Raw genomic sequence first — 18,532 nt, 5'->3', positions numbered from 1 at the left:
GGAGATGGGAAATGGAATGAAGAATAGTGTTCTTCATTCAATGAAATGCATAGAAAGCAGAAATTCAAATTTTAGTAGCAAGTGGATAGGCTCTGGAAAATAAAGGAATTATAGGTCAGGTAGCAAGTGGGAAAAAGGGATTATGTGATGCTGGGTAGGCTATTTGTCAAGTAAGCTGCAGAGCAGCAAATCAAGGCATAGCAAAAGTCCAAGAGAATAACATGAGGGTTACATCAAAGCATATTCAGCATAAGATTCTACTGGTCTTCAGAAACTATTCATTTTACATATACAGAAACATAAAAACAGGTCTCGAGGTTGATTAATGCATTTAATTTAGAAGTAAGAAACTAAAAACATGGAAGCCTGTACAAAAACAAATCTAAGAAAACAAAACTCTCTAGCAGATAGCACCCAGTGTTGCACAATTCACAGTTAATTTCTGGCTGTCATATGTCTTGGACAAAGCTTACTAGTTTCCTGGAGTTTATATTGTCACTAGCTGAATGCTGGGGAGGTAAAGGTTCTGTATTTGTATCCTGTGCAGTGGGATTTCCTCAATCCCTTTTCTGTCCAATCCTGCATGCAACTTCTGTGCCTTAGTTTTTAGAGTTGGGCATAATAGATTTTCTTTTGACACCTTAGCTTGTTAGAATTTGTGCTGTTGTCATACCACCTAGGAGAGTTCCTGGGTGTTTTTAGGAAAGCAGCTAGGATTGAAACAATTCACGAAAGAAAAAGTAGGTTTGGTTTCATAATTTATGGACCAAACCTAAAATGGTAAGTAGCTTGTTCCTAAAAGCATAGGAGAGGGATGTGTGCGCCTAGGTATGTGTTTGTCCAAAATATAATTCACCTATCGTAATTTCTGCGAACATTTATCACTAGAGCATAGAAACTTTCTGCTAGTAAATACTATCAGAAACTCATAGGTCCTTTTTCCACTTTCTCATTGTACCTGGTCTTGTCTGATGTACTTGTCATTCCCAGATGTATTCCACTGGATGCAATTTATATCAGTGAGGCTAGTTAAGGTAATCCCTACTTTACCTGCAGTGAATAAATAGTCTTTCTAGATAAATTGCAGAAATTAAATAAATGTAAAACACCTCAAAGGTAAGGATCTCCTTTGGGCACATGGGACTTCATTACACTGGAGGTATTTAAGAGGCATGTGGATGTAGCGCTAAGGGACGTCCTTTTGTGATGAGACTTGGTAGGTCAGGTCGATGATTGGACTTGATCTTGAAGGTCTTTTCCTACCTAAATGATTCTATCATTTTTTCCTATATTTGCTTTTCTTCACCTTCACCATTTTAAAGACACAAGTTCATAGTATGTAGTAGGAGGGGAAGACGTACGAGGAACGGCTGAGGGCACTGGGCCTGTTCAGCCTGGAGAAGAGGAGGCTGAGGGGAGACCTCATCGCAGTCTACAACTTCCTCGTAAGGGGGTGTCGAGAGGCAGGAGACCTTTTCTCCATTAACACCAGCGACAGGACCCGCGGGAACGGGGTTAAGCTGAGGCAGGGGAAGTTTAGGCTGGACATCAGGAAGGGGTTCTTCACAGAGAGAGTGGTTGCACACTGGAACAGGCTCCCCAGGGAAGTGGTCACTGCACCGAGCCTGACTGAATTTAAGAAGAGATTGGACTGTGCACTTAGTCACATGGTCTGAACTTGGGTAGACCTGTGCGGTGTCAAGAGTTGGACTTGATGATCCTTAAGGGTCCCTTCCAACTCAGGATATTCTATGATTCTATGATTCTAGTAAAGGTGAATGCTGTGTTCCTAAACTGCCTTCTTCCATTTTTCAGTTTGAGTGTTATCAAGACATCTGATGTTTTGCATGGAGCTACATAAAAGATAAGGTGTAGTGAATGTTGCCTGGCTTCTGTCTGAAGACATGGGGCCATGGCAGAGGGCAGATAGAAGTAGTAGTGTGAATCTTAGAGCTCATCTCCAACTCTGAATGCTGGGAAGCAGTTAAAAAATTGTGAGTACTATCTGAATTCCAGTCCTGGTTGGGAGCGTTGCAATATTTTGCTTTTTTATTGCCATGACTTAGTACCAGTTTTCTATCTGTGATGTATAAACACTTTGAATTTGCAACTTGAACAAAATGTGCAAGCACGCTCTCTTTTCAGGCAGATCTACTTCAGGAATGGGTCTCTACTGCTGGTACAATTCCAAAGTAGGCTGTATGCATTGTGCATAGGAAGAGTCGTTGCTGAATGCTTTGGGAATTAAGTCCTTTTGAAAAAAGAAGCTGTCCATTTAAGAGCCTCTTTGCTCCCTTCCTTATTCTGAAGTGTTTAGCCATGAATTTCACATCTTGGAAATCAGTAGGACTGTACTTGTGTTTGCAGTTTCACTAGGACAGGAGCATGTGATCTCAGTTGTCAGAGGGGTTTTTACTAATTTTAGTTCCATTAAAATGACGGAACTTCCCTCCTCAGGAGTGAGCTTCACTTTGGGTAGACTGTCATGCTGCATATCTGCACTCTCTGCTGATTTTGGTGGAGCAATGTTCTCATGTTGAAGCAGCGGTAAAAGTCACAGCTCAGATTTAGCACTTAGCGAGCTTTCATTTGTCTTACCCTCATACGTTTGATGCAATATTACAGTCTTTTTACCACAAAACAGGTTGCACAAAGCATCACGGAATTTCTCAGCTACAAAAAAGTACATGACTGGGTCAAAGGCACCGTTCAGACTCGTGAGGCAGGAAGTGATACGGTTACTGAGTGCTAGCACGCGCTGCGTTTCACAGGAAGTTTTGGTCCCGTTGTAATGGAGAATATAAATGTAGCGGTTGACATGATAAGGTACAAAACAGATCATGAAGATCATTAGGACCATGATGATCATTTTGATAGCTTTTTCCTTCAGGTGTGTCTCAACTCTGTTCCCACTCTTGAGGCTTCTGATGATTAGTAAGTAGCAGGTCACTGTGGTAACAAATGGGAAAGTGAATGCAACTGCTAAGGACACAAGAGCATGACGTGATGCCTTTTCTCTGTAGAGCTGCAGGCAGATGGTTGTGTTGTTCATCTCTACTGTCTGCATGCTGAGCAGCAGAGGTGCCATTGCAACACCAACTATGACCCATAGAAATGCACATGCCAAATGGGCATAAAGGGACCTGCGAAGCTTGATGGACTTCACAGGATGCACAATGGCTAGGAAACGGTCAACGCTGATGCACATGAGGAAGTAGATACTGGCATACATGTTGAGGTAAAAAAGGAAGCCAGTGAGTCTGCACGGGATCTCGCCAAATGGCCAATGATTACCGGAGAAATGGTACACCAGGCGGGTGGGAAGCACCAGCACAAACGACAGGTCTGCCACTGCAAGATGCATCAGGAAAATGTTGGCAGGTGTGCCAGACTTCTGGTCCCGGATGAAGAGCCAAAGAGCCAGGGCGTTGCCAACAAAAGCCAAGATGAAGTCTAGGAAGTAGAAAGTGGCAAAAAGTATGTTCTCAAGGTGTGTCTCTTTGCCACATTGCTCTGAAGCTTCCAAAGAGAAGTTTGATTGATTTGAGCAGTTGAAAAGTAAGCTTGAGGGATCTGCTGGGCCATTCATTTTTCACCGCAGTTTTGAAGTACAAAAGAAAAACCTGAAGGAATTGAGACAATATATTACAAAAAAGCCTGGTTCAGGGGGTAGGAGGGGAGAAGGAGGGGAGAGGGAGAACATAACGCAACAAAACACTTGGAAAGCAGTGATGTCTCATGTTTGCTGATACAGATATTTTATAGATCATGTCAGTTTGAGTTTAATCATTTATATAAAAATTCTGAATACCTCCTGCTCAGCTGGTATTCCAGCCCATTAATTCCTGTTGAAGAAGCAACCATAAAGAGCTAGCTAGCTGGTTATGAGCTTGTCACCAGCCTGTGCTGAGATCAGCTGAGTAATAGTCACATGCTTATGTATCTGGTTAATGGAAAAGTAGAAGTGGGTTCTGCATGTCTAGCTAGAAAGTACTTGCTCTGTTTAATTTGAAAGACTGATTTAGGACTGAAGAGATCCTAATGAATCAGCTTTTCTGAACACACACCTGTTGTAAGGTGACCTGCAACAGTCCTGTTCATAAAAGGAGTAGAAGACAGGTCAGGTATTGCTATAAAAAAGAAAAAGAAAAAAAAAAAAAGGAAAAAAGCAGGTTTCCTGAAAATCTTTGATGACAATTATTTAAGTCTGATGTCCTGTATTTGTGGCAAGCACACTGAGAACCAATATAAAGGGAAACTTTTTGGGTGGGTCGCAGCATCTCATTTGAACAGCAAAAAGCACTGCATTGATTCAGAAAAGATTACTTGTAATGCCCATGCTGCCAGTTACTGTCAAAGTGCCATCCTTCCCTTACAGCTTTCTTCTTCTCCCAGCATAACTTTCTCTCTTTCTCCCTCAAAGCCTGAGCTCCACTGTAGCTTATCCAGGAGCTTTTCCAAGTTGGAGCGTGGTAAAATTGGGCTCAACTTTGCCAGTCTCCCTGGTGTCTGCAGGGTCCTGAACAGCATCAACAAAAGGCGATTAGATTTTTCTGAGCACCTACCCAGGGCTTTTTGTATATTTCTCATCTGTCAGTGCAGGTGGTAGGGCAATGCAGGCAGTCTGACTTCCCAGCACTGCCTGTTTCTTGGATTCCTCAGATGTGTTGCTGTATCCACAGCAATACCTCCATTGAGCTCACTGTTGTATGTTGTGCTGATTGACCATTGCTCCATAATATTCAATTCATATTCAAAGGATAAGTAACTAAGGAAGCTGAAAAAAGCTGAGGCAATGTTGTACTCCAGCTTCCTGTTTCTGTGTACTTTTTTAGCAGTCATCAAAGGAGTGGCAAATACAACAGTATTGGAAAAGCATTATTAAAAACACTGAAGTAGTGAAAGCTACAGACAGAAAGAATTTCCGTTGGCTTGAGTATCTGCTTTGCCTAGGGAAGCAATAAAGTTTCTGTTGTTTCTCTGACACCTTTGGCACCCATGAAAATGTTTTTTCTTTAAGATCGGTCTGCTCCATTTTCCTCTGCTGAGACTGACATTTTAAGATGGTGGCTGACATCATTACCTAGAGTATGTAGTCTTGGGCAAAAGCTGTGCTATGTGCTGAAATCTTATATCATTAGACAGCTGATCCAAGGTATTAGACAATGCATCCAACTTGCCAGTAGAATTTACAATTAGGATATTGGTGGCTGATGGAGGAACTGAAATGGGTGATTAGAACAGACCAGTATATTGGAAAAAGTAATTAATGACTTTTGTTCGGCTGCTGTCACTTTCAGGTGGGCAGAAAACTACAGTAGTTAGAAATGAATGTGCTGGACCACTTTGCTTAGTTCAGAGTTGAAGAGACAAAAGTCAACAGAAGGGAGAACAAAGAAAATTTAGAAAATGAAATTTCTTCACATGGCCACAGAGGGGCCTTCTTACTCCAGGCACTGCCTAGCTGCACTGTATGTTTGTGGCACAGAAAAGACTAGGTTTGACTCTGGGTTATTACTACCTACTGCTGGTTGTGTGCTAGTTCATAGTCCTAGAGAAGGCAACCACTTATTAGCTTGGCATCACTAGAAGTGCATGTGCAAAGATGACTTTTTTTCCAGGGAACATTTCATTTTATAAAAATATGTGACGTCTTCTACTATGCAGTTCCTGCTACTTCCACGTACAAAAAAGAAAACTCACTGTTGCTGTTTTCTGTGTGAATTTCCTGGGGGTTGCAGAGGAGCCCCTGCAAGTATTTTTTGAATGCAAGTGTTTGTGGTTTCTATGTGTTACTAAAGTTGTATGCTCAAATACTTGTCCCGTCTGGATGGAATTAGTTTAAATATGTATTTTTATATTGCATAGCAAAGAAGTATGCCTTTACTGGCTGTTAATCTACAGTGGTACCTATCTTCTTTCTTTATTTATTTTTCATGTGTAAACAATGTAATGAAGTGGTCTTTGTACATACATACACACTTGTCAGTGATGAGGTGGTCTGATGGTTAAGTATTACTCTTTATAGGGTTTGTGACACCATTGAAAAAGCAGGAAATGTTGGCCTAGACCAGCTGAAATAGCTGAAGTGAGGGGAAATGACAGGGATGTCGCTCGCCTTGATGACAGTCATTTAAATCAGTTCAGGAAAGCAGTATTCCCTGGTCAGAAGGTAGATGCTAGGGGTTTAGCAGCCTGATACATCAACCATGTTCTTACTTGAGCTTGTTTCCTGAGGAGGATCTCTGGAATTCAGATTCAGCTAGCTGTCAGTGCAGGCTCTGGAATAGCCAAGGCATTTAAGTCAGGGGTTTTTCCTCGGTGATGTCAGTGTTGACTCTGCCATTGATTTCTATCTGGACATGTTTTCACTGCAAAATACTGTGGGGTGGAGGAGAAGGGAGAATGTTAGACTATCTAGAAGCCCAGTGTGCCAGTGGCAAGAAGGGGGAGTCTTAGAGCAGATAATAAAATTTAAATTGGTTCTGTCTCCTGCAAGCGAGTGCCTTCACATGAAGGCTGCTGTTACCTTATTTACTTTTTAGATGAAGGTGAAGGAAGATATTTTTCATTGCCTGTTCAAAACTGTAGAAAAGAGAAGAGGGTCTCTTTCTGATTTTGTGTAGGTTTTGAGTTAGAAAGGAATTTATATCACGTTTTTTTATTTTCTTTACATTTCTGTTTGTTGACATAGAAAATCGTGATGTTGTACTTCACTAGAACAGAAAAAAGTTTTGCTAGTGATAATTTGCTGATGTGATGTGAGAATTAATTATTGAGCTTATATTTAGAATTGTGTGGTTTTCAACAGAAAGCTGCAACTTTACAAAAATAATTACAAAAATGACAACTACAAATATACAAAGAAAAGTTTTTATGTATTTGTAGTTGCAGACTGTAGAAAGCCCTTTACTGTTATTTAAAGCTGCATTTTTGTTTTGCTTGATTCCATCCTATCAATTTAAATAACTGTTTACTTGTTAGGCTTTTTCTTTCTTGTTTGCTTGTTATGCCTACAAAAATACGTACTCTTCAGTCCTAGAAAACCTGTTGTACTCGTCTATATGAGTGCTGACAGCAAACTAGCAACTTTCCCAAACGGCCTAGAATGTGTAGTTTGTGCTAAGGTACATAGCATAGTGCAAGAGGCTTTGACTCCACAGACAGAACACTTCTTTAGGAGTCTGGCTCATTGTCCGCTTGCACCCTTGGTGTTGTGTGAATATGAAGTGATTTACGTGTTGCTGAACAGAGCACTATTCTGGAGTAAGCCATTATCCCAGGCCTCCCAGGACTGAGCTGTGAGAGGAATGTCACTTCTCATTTGAAATGCAAGCACACTGACCAGATTTTCTGTGCCTCTTTCTCTTCAGCTCAGAAATAAGCAAGAAAAAATCCACAAGGCTGTCAGGGTAGATACAACATGGTTACCTTTTTTAACAGATGTTCTACCTATTATTAATGCAACAATTAATAAACAGAAAAAAACAATTAGCTTACCATATGTTATTTCCCTAGCTAATTTGGAGATTCTGTTACAGTGTCCACTGCAGGTAAGTGTGAAGTATATGTTGAGGTTTGTGGTGGATTTCAGAAATCACTATTCCCATGCTCAGCTAGAGCAGTTTCTGCTTTGGGAATATGCCAGTTTGTGGCGTTGTATGTTTACGGTTGTAGTGTTTTCTCAAATTAGAGTGTCTCCTATCTTTCAGTGAAAGTACTTTTCGTTAGAAATAGTCCAGTTCTGACTGATATTATTCTCCTGAAAACCACTCTCTGCTGAGCCTCCCCCCCTTCAGCTGAAATATTAGTTCCTTATAAGCATCAAAGCAGTGGCAGAGTGTGCAGGGCACACCATGTAACTGTCAGTTTTCCAGGCACAAACGGATGGACATGAAATACAGAAATTTGAGAAGTTTTATGTTTTGGAGCAGTGATGTTATTATTTGAACCTGAAAAGACGCTGCCTGTTCTTAGTTTCAAACATTTCAATTACATTCATCAGGCTCTCCATGTGTGTCTTTCCACCTCGCTGACACCAGCTAAAACTAATGCCACTAGGAAAGTTCCTTCATTATTCTGCTAACAGAAGTTTGTCTCTTACCTCTTTACAGTGCAGTCCTATGGGTGGAGTATAGGGTCCTTCTGGGGAAAATCTCAGGGAACTCCTTCTGATGGCAGCAAACCAAAAAGAAGCAGCAGTGGTGAAACAAGGAGATGATCCAAAAAGAGCACAGAGTTGCAGAGTTGCTGAGGGTGGAGAAGGGAGCCCCTCTATATAGTGTCCTTCTAGCTCTGATAGTGCGTTATCAGCTCAGTCACACAACAGAGCAGGGGAGAGGACACCCCTGCACTGAAGAGCAGTCTTCTTCCCAGCTGAGCCCTTGGCATGGGGTTTGCTGCTGCTGCTACAGATATGAATATACTGTATGAATATTCCAGTGTTCATGGTGCTCCTGTGGTAGCTACAATGGCTAGTACTGAACTCCCAGCCTTTAACACAGACTTCTTGGAGTCCCCTGATTATTTTAGGAGGGTGGAGAGAAGTATTGTTTGGGGGAAGTCGGGTATTAATAGACACAACAGGACATTTCAGAATGGGATAATTCCATAATGGTGGGAGTGCAGAGAGGGAGAGGGAGAGGGGCGGCTGCTATGGTAACAGCTCAGCCTGTCCAACACTTCCCTTTGCTTGCAATAGAGGAGGGTCTATGGGGCGGCTGAGAGGGTTTGTGAACGAGGAGGGGTTGATAATGGTTTATCAGTGCAAATGGGTGAAGGCACCTTATTCAGCTGAAGGAGAGGGGGCTCTTTCAGGACACTTGCTTCAGGGTCCCTATGTCCTGCCCCATATAATTACGCTCCATTTGACAGTGCCGAATAAAATTGATGCCTTTATGCTGAGATGAGCACAGCTGCATGTTTCCTTATAATGGGATGCTGTCTGCTTTTTCTGGACTCCGTCTGGGCAGACAGTAGTTCCAGCCCTGGAGAGAAACTCTTGCTGACAGGAGGGCTCAGATTTGGAGAGAATAATAATGATACTTAGCACTTAGACAGGCGCCTGCCAGCTGAGGGTCACAAATGTTTGACGTCTCACAACAACATCTGTGTTGTATCCTGATCCCCATTTTACAGATCTAAGGGTAAGGGATTCATCATACGAGAATTTTGGAAGGGGCCCTGCAGTGAACCCACCATCTCAGCCATAAATCCGCCCTTTCCAATTGAACTTTTCCTTTTGTTTGGTGTCTGTTGAGAATGACCTGTAGTGCTCAGAGTTTCTCATAGTGATACTGTGAAAGGAAGTAAGCAGGATCTCTGTTTTGTGATTGTGAAACCAGCAGAACTCATTCCTCTCTCATTTTTGTTTTACCATAAACTCTTCCCAGCCTGCAGCATTGCTGCTAGAGCGGTAGGCAAATAAACCAAACAGTTTCTTCCCTGAGCTTCTAAGCAATTGAGATAAAACTGCTAGATTCCTTCAGCCTTTACCAAAGTCCCTTTTATGCCTTTCCCCAAGTTTTACTGCCACAAATTCGGCTTATCTGCCTATTCAGGGCTGTGCTTATAATGTTTTAGAACAAGAGATGGAAACAGTTACGTTTGCCACTTAAAACTGCATAGTTCTTTTTTTTATTAAAACTTAGGACAGAGGAGCTAGGATTCAATAGCTTCTTGTTTGTCCGAGCTATTGAAAACTAAGGAACTCAGCCATGGTAAAGGCATTCAAGCAATGTGCTGTGGTTTAATAGTTTTTAATTATCATTCCTCAACTTTCCCCCCTCCCCTTCCCCCAGTCCTGTAATGCCTCTGATATGGCTGGATGCCATAGTTATTAACAGAGAGAGGATGTTGCCACCTTTCCTTGTCCACCTCTCAGAAAGGATTGGATCTAGAAGAGCTGGAAGGACTACCTGGAAAACTGTCAGGTGACGGTAGATGTAGAACATCTATGATATGGTATATAAGTCAGGGACTGTTGGAGGAGTGTTCTGAGGAAATATAGCTTGGAGACTGTTCTATCTGCATATTATTTTCTGTGCAACTGGTGTGACAGACAGGATACTAAACTAAACGATGTTCAGTCTTACCTCAGAAGATATTTCTCCTGTTACATAAAGTACATCTTACAGCATGCAGTATACATTTTTTTTAGGAGGAAGAATGTCCTGATGTTTTCTTTCTTTCCTCTGTTAACCAGGCATCTGTGCAGGCCATGCCATAACCGTGAAAAAGCTAAGGGCTTGGGCAAGTACATCTGTCAGAAGTGCCATCTGATAATTGATGAGCAGCCGCTGATGTTTAGGAACGATTCCTACCATCCAGATCACTTCAACTGCACTCACTGTGGGTATGTTTTTGTATTCTAAACCCCGACGACAAAGAAGAGAGACAAACAGTACAGTCAGCAATGCAGCCCTTTCCAAGGCCTAAACTTTGCTGCCTTCACATTGTTGAACAAACAGAAATTATTTGAGAAAATATGAAGACATTGGGAAAGGCCAGAACTGCAGTTTTATTTTTCTGTTTGTTGTTCTTCTGTCCTGTAGTGAAAATGATAACAGTTCCTTGGTGTGAACTTACATCAAAGGCTGTGTGCAGATTATAATCAAAGTGCTGTACAAAGATAGCTGCTACCAGTCTACTCAAAATAGTTCCATTTTGCATTTCTGGATAGGTGGAAAAAAAAAGACTTGGAGAGGTGTGTCTATCTTCTGGCACAGTCTATTATTATCATGCTGATACCTGTCTGACATAAGATACTTCTCAGAGAGCTTTGTACTACCCTTGTATGGGTAACAGTGCTGAGGAATAAAGTAAATTGGTTGCTGCTGACCACTGCTGGAATAGTCCTTTTACCTGAGCTATCCCATTCAAAGAAACTTGAGTCTTTGTGTGACACAATATCATTGCATGTGAGTGCACCTCATTATTTCTGCCAGAGTATCTAGCTGGAAACATGATACTCCATGTGTGTTCTCTTATCTAGCAACCTGAGAAAGAAAATTTAGAAAAAAAACAGTCAACAATAGCTGTATTTCACTAGCTGAATTTAATGATGTAGTATTTACAGCATGAACATTGCCAAAATATATTAACTTTCAAGCTTAGTCTTCCAAGGTATCATCTCAGGCTTTAAGGAGCTTCACTTGGTGTTCTTACTTCAGGGACGCATTTGTGTTTTCAGGAAGGAGTTGACGGCTGAGGCCCGGGAACTGAAGGGAGAACTGTATTGCCTGCCCTGCCATGACAAGATGGGAATCCCCATCTGTGGAGCGTGCCGCAGGCCCATTGAGGGACGAGTGGTCAATGCTCTGGGAAAGCAATGGCATGTTGAGGTGAGGCTTCTCTGAATCTGAAATGTCCTTCAGGAACCATTTTGGAAGAGGACTAGCACTGTTTGGAAGCTGTAGATGATTACATGATGTGTAACATAAGAATTAGACAGGAAGCAATTGCTTATATTTCAGATTGTCTTCACCTTATGTGAGTGAATGAGTATAGCAGGTTCATCAGAATTGCACTGCAAAACTTCCTGCAGAATATGGTTCACAAAATAGGGTTTACTTACTAACAAATTTAAATAGTTACTTACTTGGATATACTAACATACATTCTTTCCACCCCTAGTTAGAAGGTTTGTTACAATGTTAGAATTTGTAATGTAGGCAAAAGCAGTGCAATTCTCACCTTTTCAGGTCATTTTTTCTATAACTTTCAGCTGAGTTGTCTCAGTTTGCTCTGAAGTTTTGTATTGATTTATGTTTTTGGTGACAAACCTCCCAAGGCTGAACTGTGAGATAGATGCTACTGCTTATTTGGACTGCATTCATACCAACCCTATTTTATGTTCCTGTTTCTTTTCTCTGAAACAAGCAAGATAGTATTTCACAAGTCTGTCAGTATTGACACAATGTGATTCCCTTTCAGCAAGTGTTCTACTTATCTTTAATGTAATTCTTAGTTACTAATAACAGACTAAATATTTCCTCTTTCTTCTCACTCTCATAATTTCCAGTCCCAGTTTTATTAAATCATTAAGTCTCCTCTACTGAGCTATGATTTGCAGCCAGAACAGTACCTATGCAAATTTTTCCCTGGTGATAGAAAAGTCATATTGCTCGCCACTGAGTGTCATTTTTCTTTCACAGCATTTTGTTTGTGCCAAATGTGAGAAGCCATTCTTGGGGCACCGACACTACGAGAAAAAAGGACTGGCTTATTGTGAAACTCATTATAACCAGGTAAACTCTGCCATCTATTCTGTGGGCACACACTCTGGCTGCCAAATGCTTTTTAATCTCAATTTGTAGAGGCACATAGCATTAAGAAACTAATGAGATTTAACTGAAAAAAAAATAGGTTTTCTTGGTAGATGTGAAAAGTGATATTGAGAACAGAATAGAAATGTCTTGTGGAGTTTGACTTTTTTTGTTCCATTGAGAGAAGAAATACTGACTATAGGTAGCAATTAAAATCCCTTTAATTCTACTCCGAAGCTATTTGTATGGACTTCTTTGTTAATTACTGACTTCTGTGGGCCTGAGATTTTTGTTGTGCTGCCTAACATGTAAGAAAAGTATGTTTCACCAGTCAATACAAATGTATTTTTTCTGTATGATGACAGTGGGCAGCTATGAATTTGTTATTTTCTTCTCTCAGATTCGTTAGTCTCTTTCTTTTGTAAGAGATAAGTGTTACGTTTTTGAAAGTAGCTCTAGGTTTTGTTTTGGTGTTTACAGTGTAACATCAGGAGATGTTTGTCTTTAACGAGTATCATACTTTACAGATCCTGTAATACTCAAATTGTCCCATGTACAGGACTTTAAGATCACATAACAGTGGTAGAGTGTGAGGCATCAACAAAAAAGGTCTTGTAGTATTTAGTAGTATGAGATCCAAATGAACATAGAAAATTTGGCAAGTGTATGAAAAGTTATTCAGAAGACTTAAATTGCTATATTTGGGGGCCACTGCAATGTCTGGTAATTCACTAGGTAGAATTTAGTGTTCCCACCAGCTGTGTGATTTGGGGAGCATGAGTAGTCAGTAACATGAGTTCCTGTTCTTATTTCTTTTGCTGTGCAGCTCTTTGGCGACGTCTGCTACAACTGCAGCCACGTGATAGAGGGAGATGGTAAGATTTGTTCCCTACTTGTTTTGGGTCGCTGTCCCTTTTCTATTTGTTAGTGCAGCTGTTGCAATCCCACAGTTGCAAGGCACCAGTGTTTCTTTACACATCTGGCCTCATTTGAATTTGGATACAAATCTGAATTCAAATAATCTGGCAGTTTCCTTTTATTCTGTGCTTTTGCTTTTGCAGTGGTATCAGCTCTTAACAAGGCCTGGTGTGTGAATTGCTTCTCCTGCTCCACCTGCAACATCAAGCTTACACTGAAGTAAGTCAGTGTTTATAGTTTGCCCCTGAGGCAGGGTATCAGCTTGGGGGTGCCATGAGCCAGTGCCCCTCTGAAGGGCAATGACCCACTGAGCAGTGATGTTTTTCTCTGTGGGAGTGGGTATTTTCAATCCCTTGGATTTCAGAACTGCAACAGAACTGGGACTCAATGTATTCTCTACTTTATTTTCCATCTGTTCATGAAGGAAGAAGCTGTTCTGTGAGAAGATTGAAAAGCTCTAAATACCTGTAGCTTCCATGGTTCCTAAGTCTGTATGCTCCCGTCACTGACAGTACTTGCAATTGCTTAGATTAACATAACATTTTCTTTCAGAATAGTTACCCAAATATGTAGAAGAGGAATAGAAAACAAAGTGATCCTACATTTTATTTTCTCACATTCAAACCCCTTAACCTGCTATGCTGGATTGGCCCTACCGGTCTTGCACATGAAGGAGCTCTAATTCATCACAAAGGGGACCTTTCCATTTCCATTTCCATTCCAAGATAACATTGTTATTCTAGGCTGTTAAGTACAAATGCATAGCAAAATCTTGCTCCTTATTAAGCTAGCAATACTAAAGGCCCTCATTCCATGATTAAAATCTGATCTTTATACTTGCATGACCAGACAAGGAGGTGAGGTGTTTTACAAATGCAGTAGAAAGCAAGCAGCTGCATTTATGTAGATGCATGAAGACTTAATTTAGTCAGGGATATAGTTTGAAAATAGTGCTTTAATAGCCCTCTGTTCTTTCCATTAAAGGAATAAATTTGTGGAGTTTGACATGAAGCCTGTATGCAAGAAATGCTATGAGAAATTCCCACTGGAGCTGAAGAAACGCCTGAAGAAATTGTCGGAGCTGGCATCCAAGAAGGCACACCCCAAAGCTCTGGATTTAAACTCTGCTTAAACAGGTCTGTCAGCCTAGTGACTGTACTCTTACAGTCGTAAGATGCTGCTCACAGCAGCTATTGACTTCAGAGAGAACAAGTGAACTAAGAACAAGTGAAAGAACTAAGAACAAGTGAAACCAAAGATAAGTAGTACCTTCCCCTGCTTCTGGTAATGTGGCTTGCATCTTTACTATCCCTTTTCTCAAGCAATTTTCTATTAACACTTGCACAAAGAGCAGTTTACAGGCTGGTTATTAATTTGCTAATAACTTTTTTTTTGCCTTTGTTGAGCTGTACACAATCTTTCCTTCCTCAACTGAACTGTACTTCTCTTTCCAGTCCTCTATAGTCTAAAGAATTTGGAAATACTGGGTGAGAGTTGGGGTGGAAGAAATATGTGGTTTGTTCTTTTTTTTGGAGGGGGTTAAAATATAAATATTTCTCTTCTTACCCTGGGTGAAGACTTTTTTTTTTTTTTTTAATATCCAGGCAAATTCTCTGAAAGCTGTCACTCCTTGTTACATGCAAGATGCAGTAGGCATTGTCCAGATTCCTCCTGAGCATATATGGATGCTGTACCATGCTTCTGGTTTGTAGGTTTACTGACTAAGCCCAGGAGCCAATAGTTATTGTACTCGATGGCATCTATGTTGCCTACTTGTCTGACTCAGGACCAAGCTGAAGAAGTTTTCTTTGCTGCTTCCCTGTTCAACAGTAACAGGATTGCAGTTACCAAGTCAGCCTCTTCAAAATAGTGGGCTCTCCATTAGGAGGAGGTGGCTATGGAAAAGGACAATTTTTTTTTTGAGAAACTGACACTACATTTTTCTCAGTCTGTTCTCTACTACATCATGGGTACCAGAGCTTCCAGTGGTCAACACAAAGCATGTCCTGTCCACTGACACAGCTGACGTTTTTTGAGGCAGTGTGGCTAAAGCTGTAGTTGTTCTTTTGCAAAAAATTTTTGTGAAATTCAGTTTATAATATGGTATTAATTTAAGTGCTTCAGTTTCAAATCCAGTCCTTCTCACTTTATTTGAAAGGCAAAAATATACTCTTAGGTCACTATACAGAAAGCAGAGTTACATGACAGAATTTCTAATATTTAGAGTTGATAGCAAATGCAATTTTATGGAGAAAAAAATAAATATTTTTCTTAAATTTTTTCAATCAAGTAAGAGTTACCTGTCAACTTTCTTCTTAAGATCTGAGCGTACTTAAAGAGAGGACCTCAGACCTCTATCTGTACCTCTTAAGAGTACTGTTTTCCTTCCTAGTTTCTTTCTGCTCCATAGTTTTCCCTATCGCTGGTGCAATTTCAGTGGTCCTACTGCCTCTGCTAGTACAACCTAAGGTGCTGAGAAATGTACTGGTCTTGAACATTCTCAGTACTTCTTTAGTGGTGAGCCATCAGCAGAGCTGTTCTGAGTCCACCTGTGAGCTACTGAGACCTTTGGTGGTATGTCCTGTGGTTTCCTTTGCTGAACTTAGCTGAGCAACCTAAGAATCCCTTTCCATGAATATTTGGAGACTATCTGCCCTTTTTGCAAAGTGAACAGGATAGAAGGCACTGGAGGACTGCTGTCCCACATGTGACTTAAATCTGCCAAAAAGCGTATCGTTTAGTAGGTCAAACGAACAAAGCAGGTGGGCCTTGGCAGCATCCTGCAGCCCCAGGTGAATTAGTTAGCAAGAAATTAAAGCTTCCTAACTTTTGGCATGTGTGAGCCGCAACTGCCTTGGGGGCAATAAGCTGCCTTAGAATAGCCTTCAGTGCCATCATACTCTGCTCAGAATGGATCTACACAAGGTGATAGCTAAAGCACTGATAGCTGTTAACATGCAGGCTGTAGCCACTACCCATGAAACTGCACCAGCGATATGTCATAGCAGTGGTGAGAAATCCTGCTTAACTCTGTGCAGGTAAGAATCCCACCATCTCGTAGATACTGGCTTTCCTAATTCAATTTCCTTCAGCTGCTTTGCTTTTTTGTTGTCTTAATTTACCATAAGCTCTTAACTGGGGTATACTGCATCCACTGTAACACTGATGAGGGGATAGGCTTTAATCTGATGGTAGAACTCCTGCGTTGTCTTCTGACCAATGTGCACTGCAGATTACACTAATAGTAGCTGCTTTTGTCACTGCTTTAGGAGAACATGTGACTTGTCCCTGTTCTCTCACTAGCCTTTAAATGGTCTTTTAGTTAAGGGCACAAAGAACAGCATGTCTTTTAGTGCAGTAGTATGTGGCCACTGAAAAGACTGGTTTTGTAAGCCTCTTCTTTGGCATTTGGTTGACACAGTAAAGTGCAAAACTTCTGATGTAGGTGCAATTCACTATGTTATGCAGATTCTTCTCAGCATAAAGCGTGGAGGTCTGTTCCGGTAACCTTAGTCACAGGCCACACCTAATGCCAAATCTGAGCAGCTGTGTGTCTTCAGCTTCCTGGGAAAATGGTGGAGGAACACAAAGCTGTGTGTTTACTGGTAAATGCAGAATGGCTGTTTAACTAGCTGGCAGTAGGAAATACTCTTTTAGTGGCCACTCAAGTTCAGCAATGGAAAATGCATGCATGTAGAGGCAAATGGAATCACTACTGCGAGTAGAGATTTAGTGTGTGCTCTCACTTTGTCTCATGTTAGAAATTCAGTAGACCAAATATGCTTCAGCATTCAAAGGATAGTTGATTGATATCATTTTCTTTCATAAGCTGTTCAGTTCTTTACAATTTGGATTTTGCCCTTCAGAGCATTTCTCAAAATTAGTGGAGGGAAAAATCATCATAGCCATTGATCTCTGTAAGTAGCATATTGTGACGATCTGATAGCATCTCTTAAATTATTATTTTTTCACAATTACCTGTCTTATCCTGCCATGTGCAGAGATGGAATAATTAACGTTGCTGTACCTTTTGTGAGATAGTGGAATTGAGGGAGTAGGACAAATAATTATAAATACTTCAAAGAAGTGCATCTTCCCTCTACCTTTTTGAGTCTAGTTTTTTAGAAAATAAGTAGAAGGTAATGCAGACTTTAAAATTCTGCCTAGTGTGTTGACAGGCTGACATTACTTTTTTTAAATAAAGGCAAGGTCTTGGTCGGAAATAAGCTGCATGCTTTTTTCATTGCTGTAAATAGACATTCTGACCAAATTCATCCTAGGTGTCATACCACTGGAGAGCATAAATTTATATCAAGGCTGAATTTGGCTCAGAAGTGTATACTGACTAAAAGCTGTTGTCTCATTATATACATTTATAGTTTACATTCATATTTATACTGAATTACAATGACTAATATTCACTGACTACACTTGAAAATGGTTATGCTTTTAAAAATCACAGCATGTGAAGCTTATTTGTATTAAAAGGGTATGTTAATCACTTGCTATCTTTCTTTATGGCAAACTAATCTGCTATCTAGGGTTTGCATCCCAGCCTTTATTCTCACAACAGTCTGTGCAATGTAGGCAAATGTTCAGCCTTCTGTACAGAGAGCTTCTAGATGTTGTGTGTTTTGTATTAGATGATGTGACTGACGCTGTTAAATCAGTGGTTCGATGGTGAAGGAATAGGTTGCAGACAAACGTAATAAATGCAGTTGCACTAGTCTGTAAAGCACCATGAAGTGCTAAGGATGCCACAGACTGAGTAAAGGAATTAGCAGCTATTAGTCGTGGTTCAGGCCTTGATGATAAGTGTAGATTCTGCACAGTGTGGAGCTCTCGTTTTATCACACATTGCTTATACTGTCTAACCTAACATGTGACTGTGGATTGAAATACTGTAATACTATACCTGTTTGTGTTCTTGTAATAAAGTTAATTGTAATACGTTTTAAATCTGTGCACACACACAGAGAAAAGTAAACCAATTTGCATATAGTACATTTACAATTGCAGTGCTGACCAATGGAGCATTACACATCATGAGGAGCTCTGAGGATTGCCCAGATCTGATTCAATGTTGTGTTGAATTTACGTTTTGGATGTGTTGCTTCAATGGTGATGTGTTAATTGATGAAGATATGCAGAAAAGGGATATCATTTTCTTCGAGGTTATGCCATACTGCCATACAATTTGTATTGCATATATGAAAAGTAGATGAGGTGCTATGATCATTTACAGACTGTAGTGGACGGTTTAAGTTGCATCGATCTGGAGTGAATACTCACTTTACGTGTTGAAAAAGACATTGTGGTTGATTTTCTTCAGAGTTTATTTAAAAACC

At 40.6% G+C, this 18,532-nt stretch overlaps 2 protein-coding genes across 5 annotated transcripts in view; one reads left to right on the top strand and one right to left on the bottom strand.

Annotated features, from left to right (window-relative positions):
• The window catches only part of LIMS2 (LIM zinc finger domain containing 2), a 31,427-nt gene extending 13,284 nt beyond the window's left edge, over positions 1-18,143 (top strand). For all 3 annotated transcript variants that reach the window (XM_027464492.3, XM_005029776.6, XM_072042459.1), the window contains exons 5-10: positions 10,205-10,354; positions 11,192-11,342; positions 12,156-12,248; positions 13,093-13,141; positions 13,328-13,403; positions 14,169-18,143. In XM_027464492.3, coding sequence (XP_027320293.1) covers positions 10,205-10,354; positions 11,192-11,342; positions 12,156-12,248; positions 13,093-13,141; positions 13,328-13,403; positions 14,169-14,316 — 667 coding nt within the window. In that variant the 3' untranslated portion in view covers positions 14,317-18,143. The remainder of the gene's footprint in view (positions 1-10,204; positions 10,355-11,191; positions 11,343-12,155; positions 12,249-13,092; positions 13,142-13,327; positions 13,404-14,168) is intronic.
• On the bottom strand, positions 313-8,512 carry GPR17 (G protein-coupled receptor 17). Of its 2 annotated transcripts, XM_021278816.4 has the most exons (3): positions 8,105-8,512; positions 6,220-6,381; positions 313-3,623 (listed from the first exon to the last, which is right to left on the bottom strand). In XM_021278816.4, the coding sequence occupies exon 3, from the start codon at positions 3,587-3,589 to the stop codon at positions 2,555-2,557; it is 1,035 nt and encodes a 344-aa protein (XP_021134491.3). In that variant the 5' UTR covers positions 3,590-3,623; positions 6,220-6,381; positions 8,105-8,512; the 3' UTR covers positions 313-2,554. The 2 variants fall into 2 exon arrangements, with proteins under 2 accessions (XP_021134491.3, XP_005029831.3); XM_005029774.6 differs by lacking the exon at positions 6,220-6,381 and having other exon boundaries at positions 8,105-8,511.
• Positions 18,144-18,532: the final 389 nt, after the last annotated feature.

The sequence above is a fragment of the Anas platyrhynchos genome, chromosome 9 (genome assembly GCF_047663525.1).
Source record: "Anas platyrhynchos isolate ZD024472 breed Pekin duck chromosome 9, IASCAAS_PekinDuck_T2T, whole genome shotgun sequence".
Lineage (NCBI taxonomy): Eukaryota > Metazoa > Chordata > Aves > Anseriformes > Anatidae > Anas > Anas platyrhynchos.
Note: the sequence above shows the minus strand (reverse complement) of the source record. Positions and strands in the feature narration are given on the sequence as shown.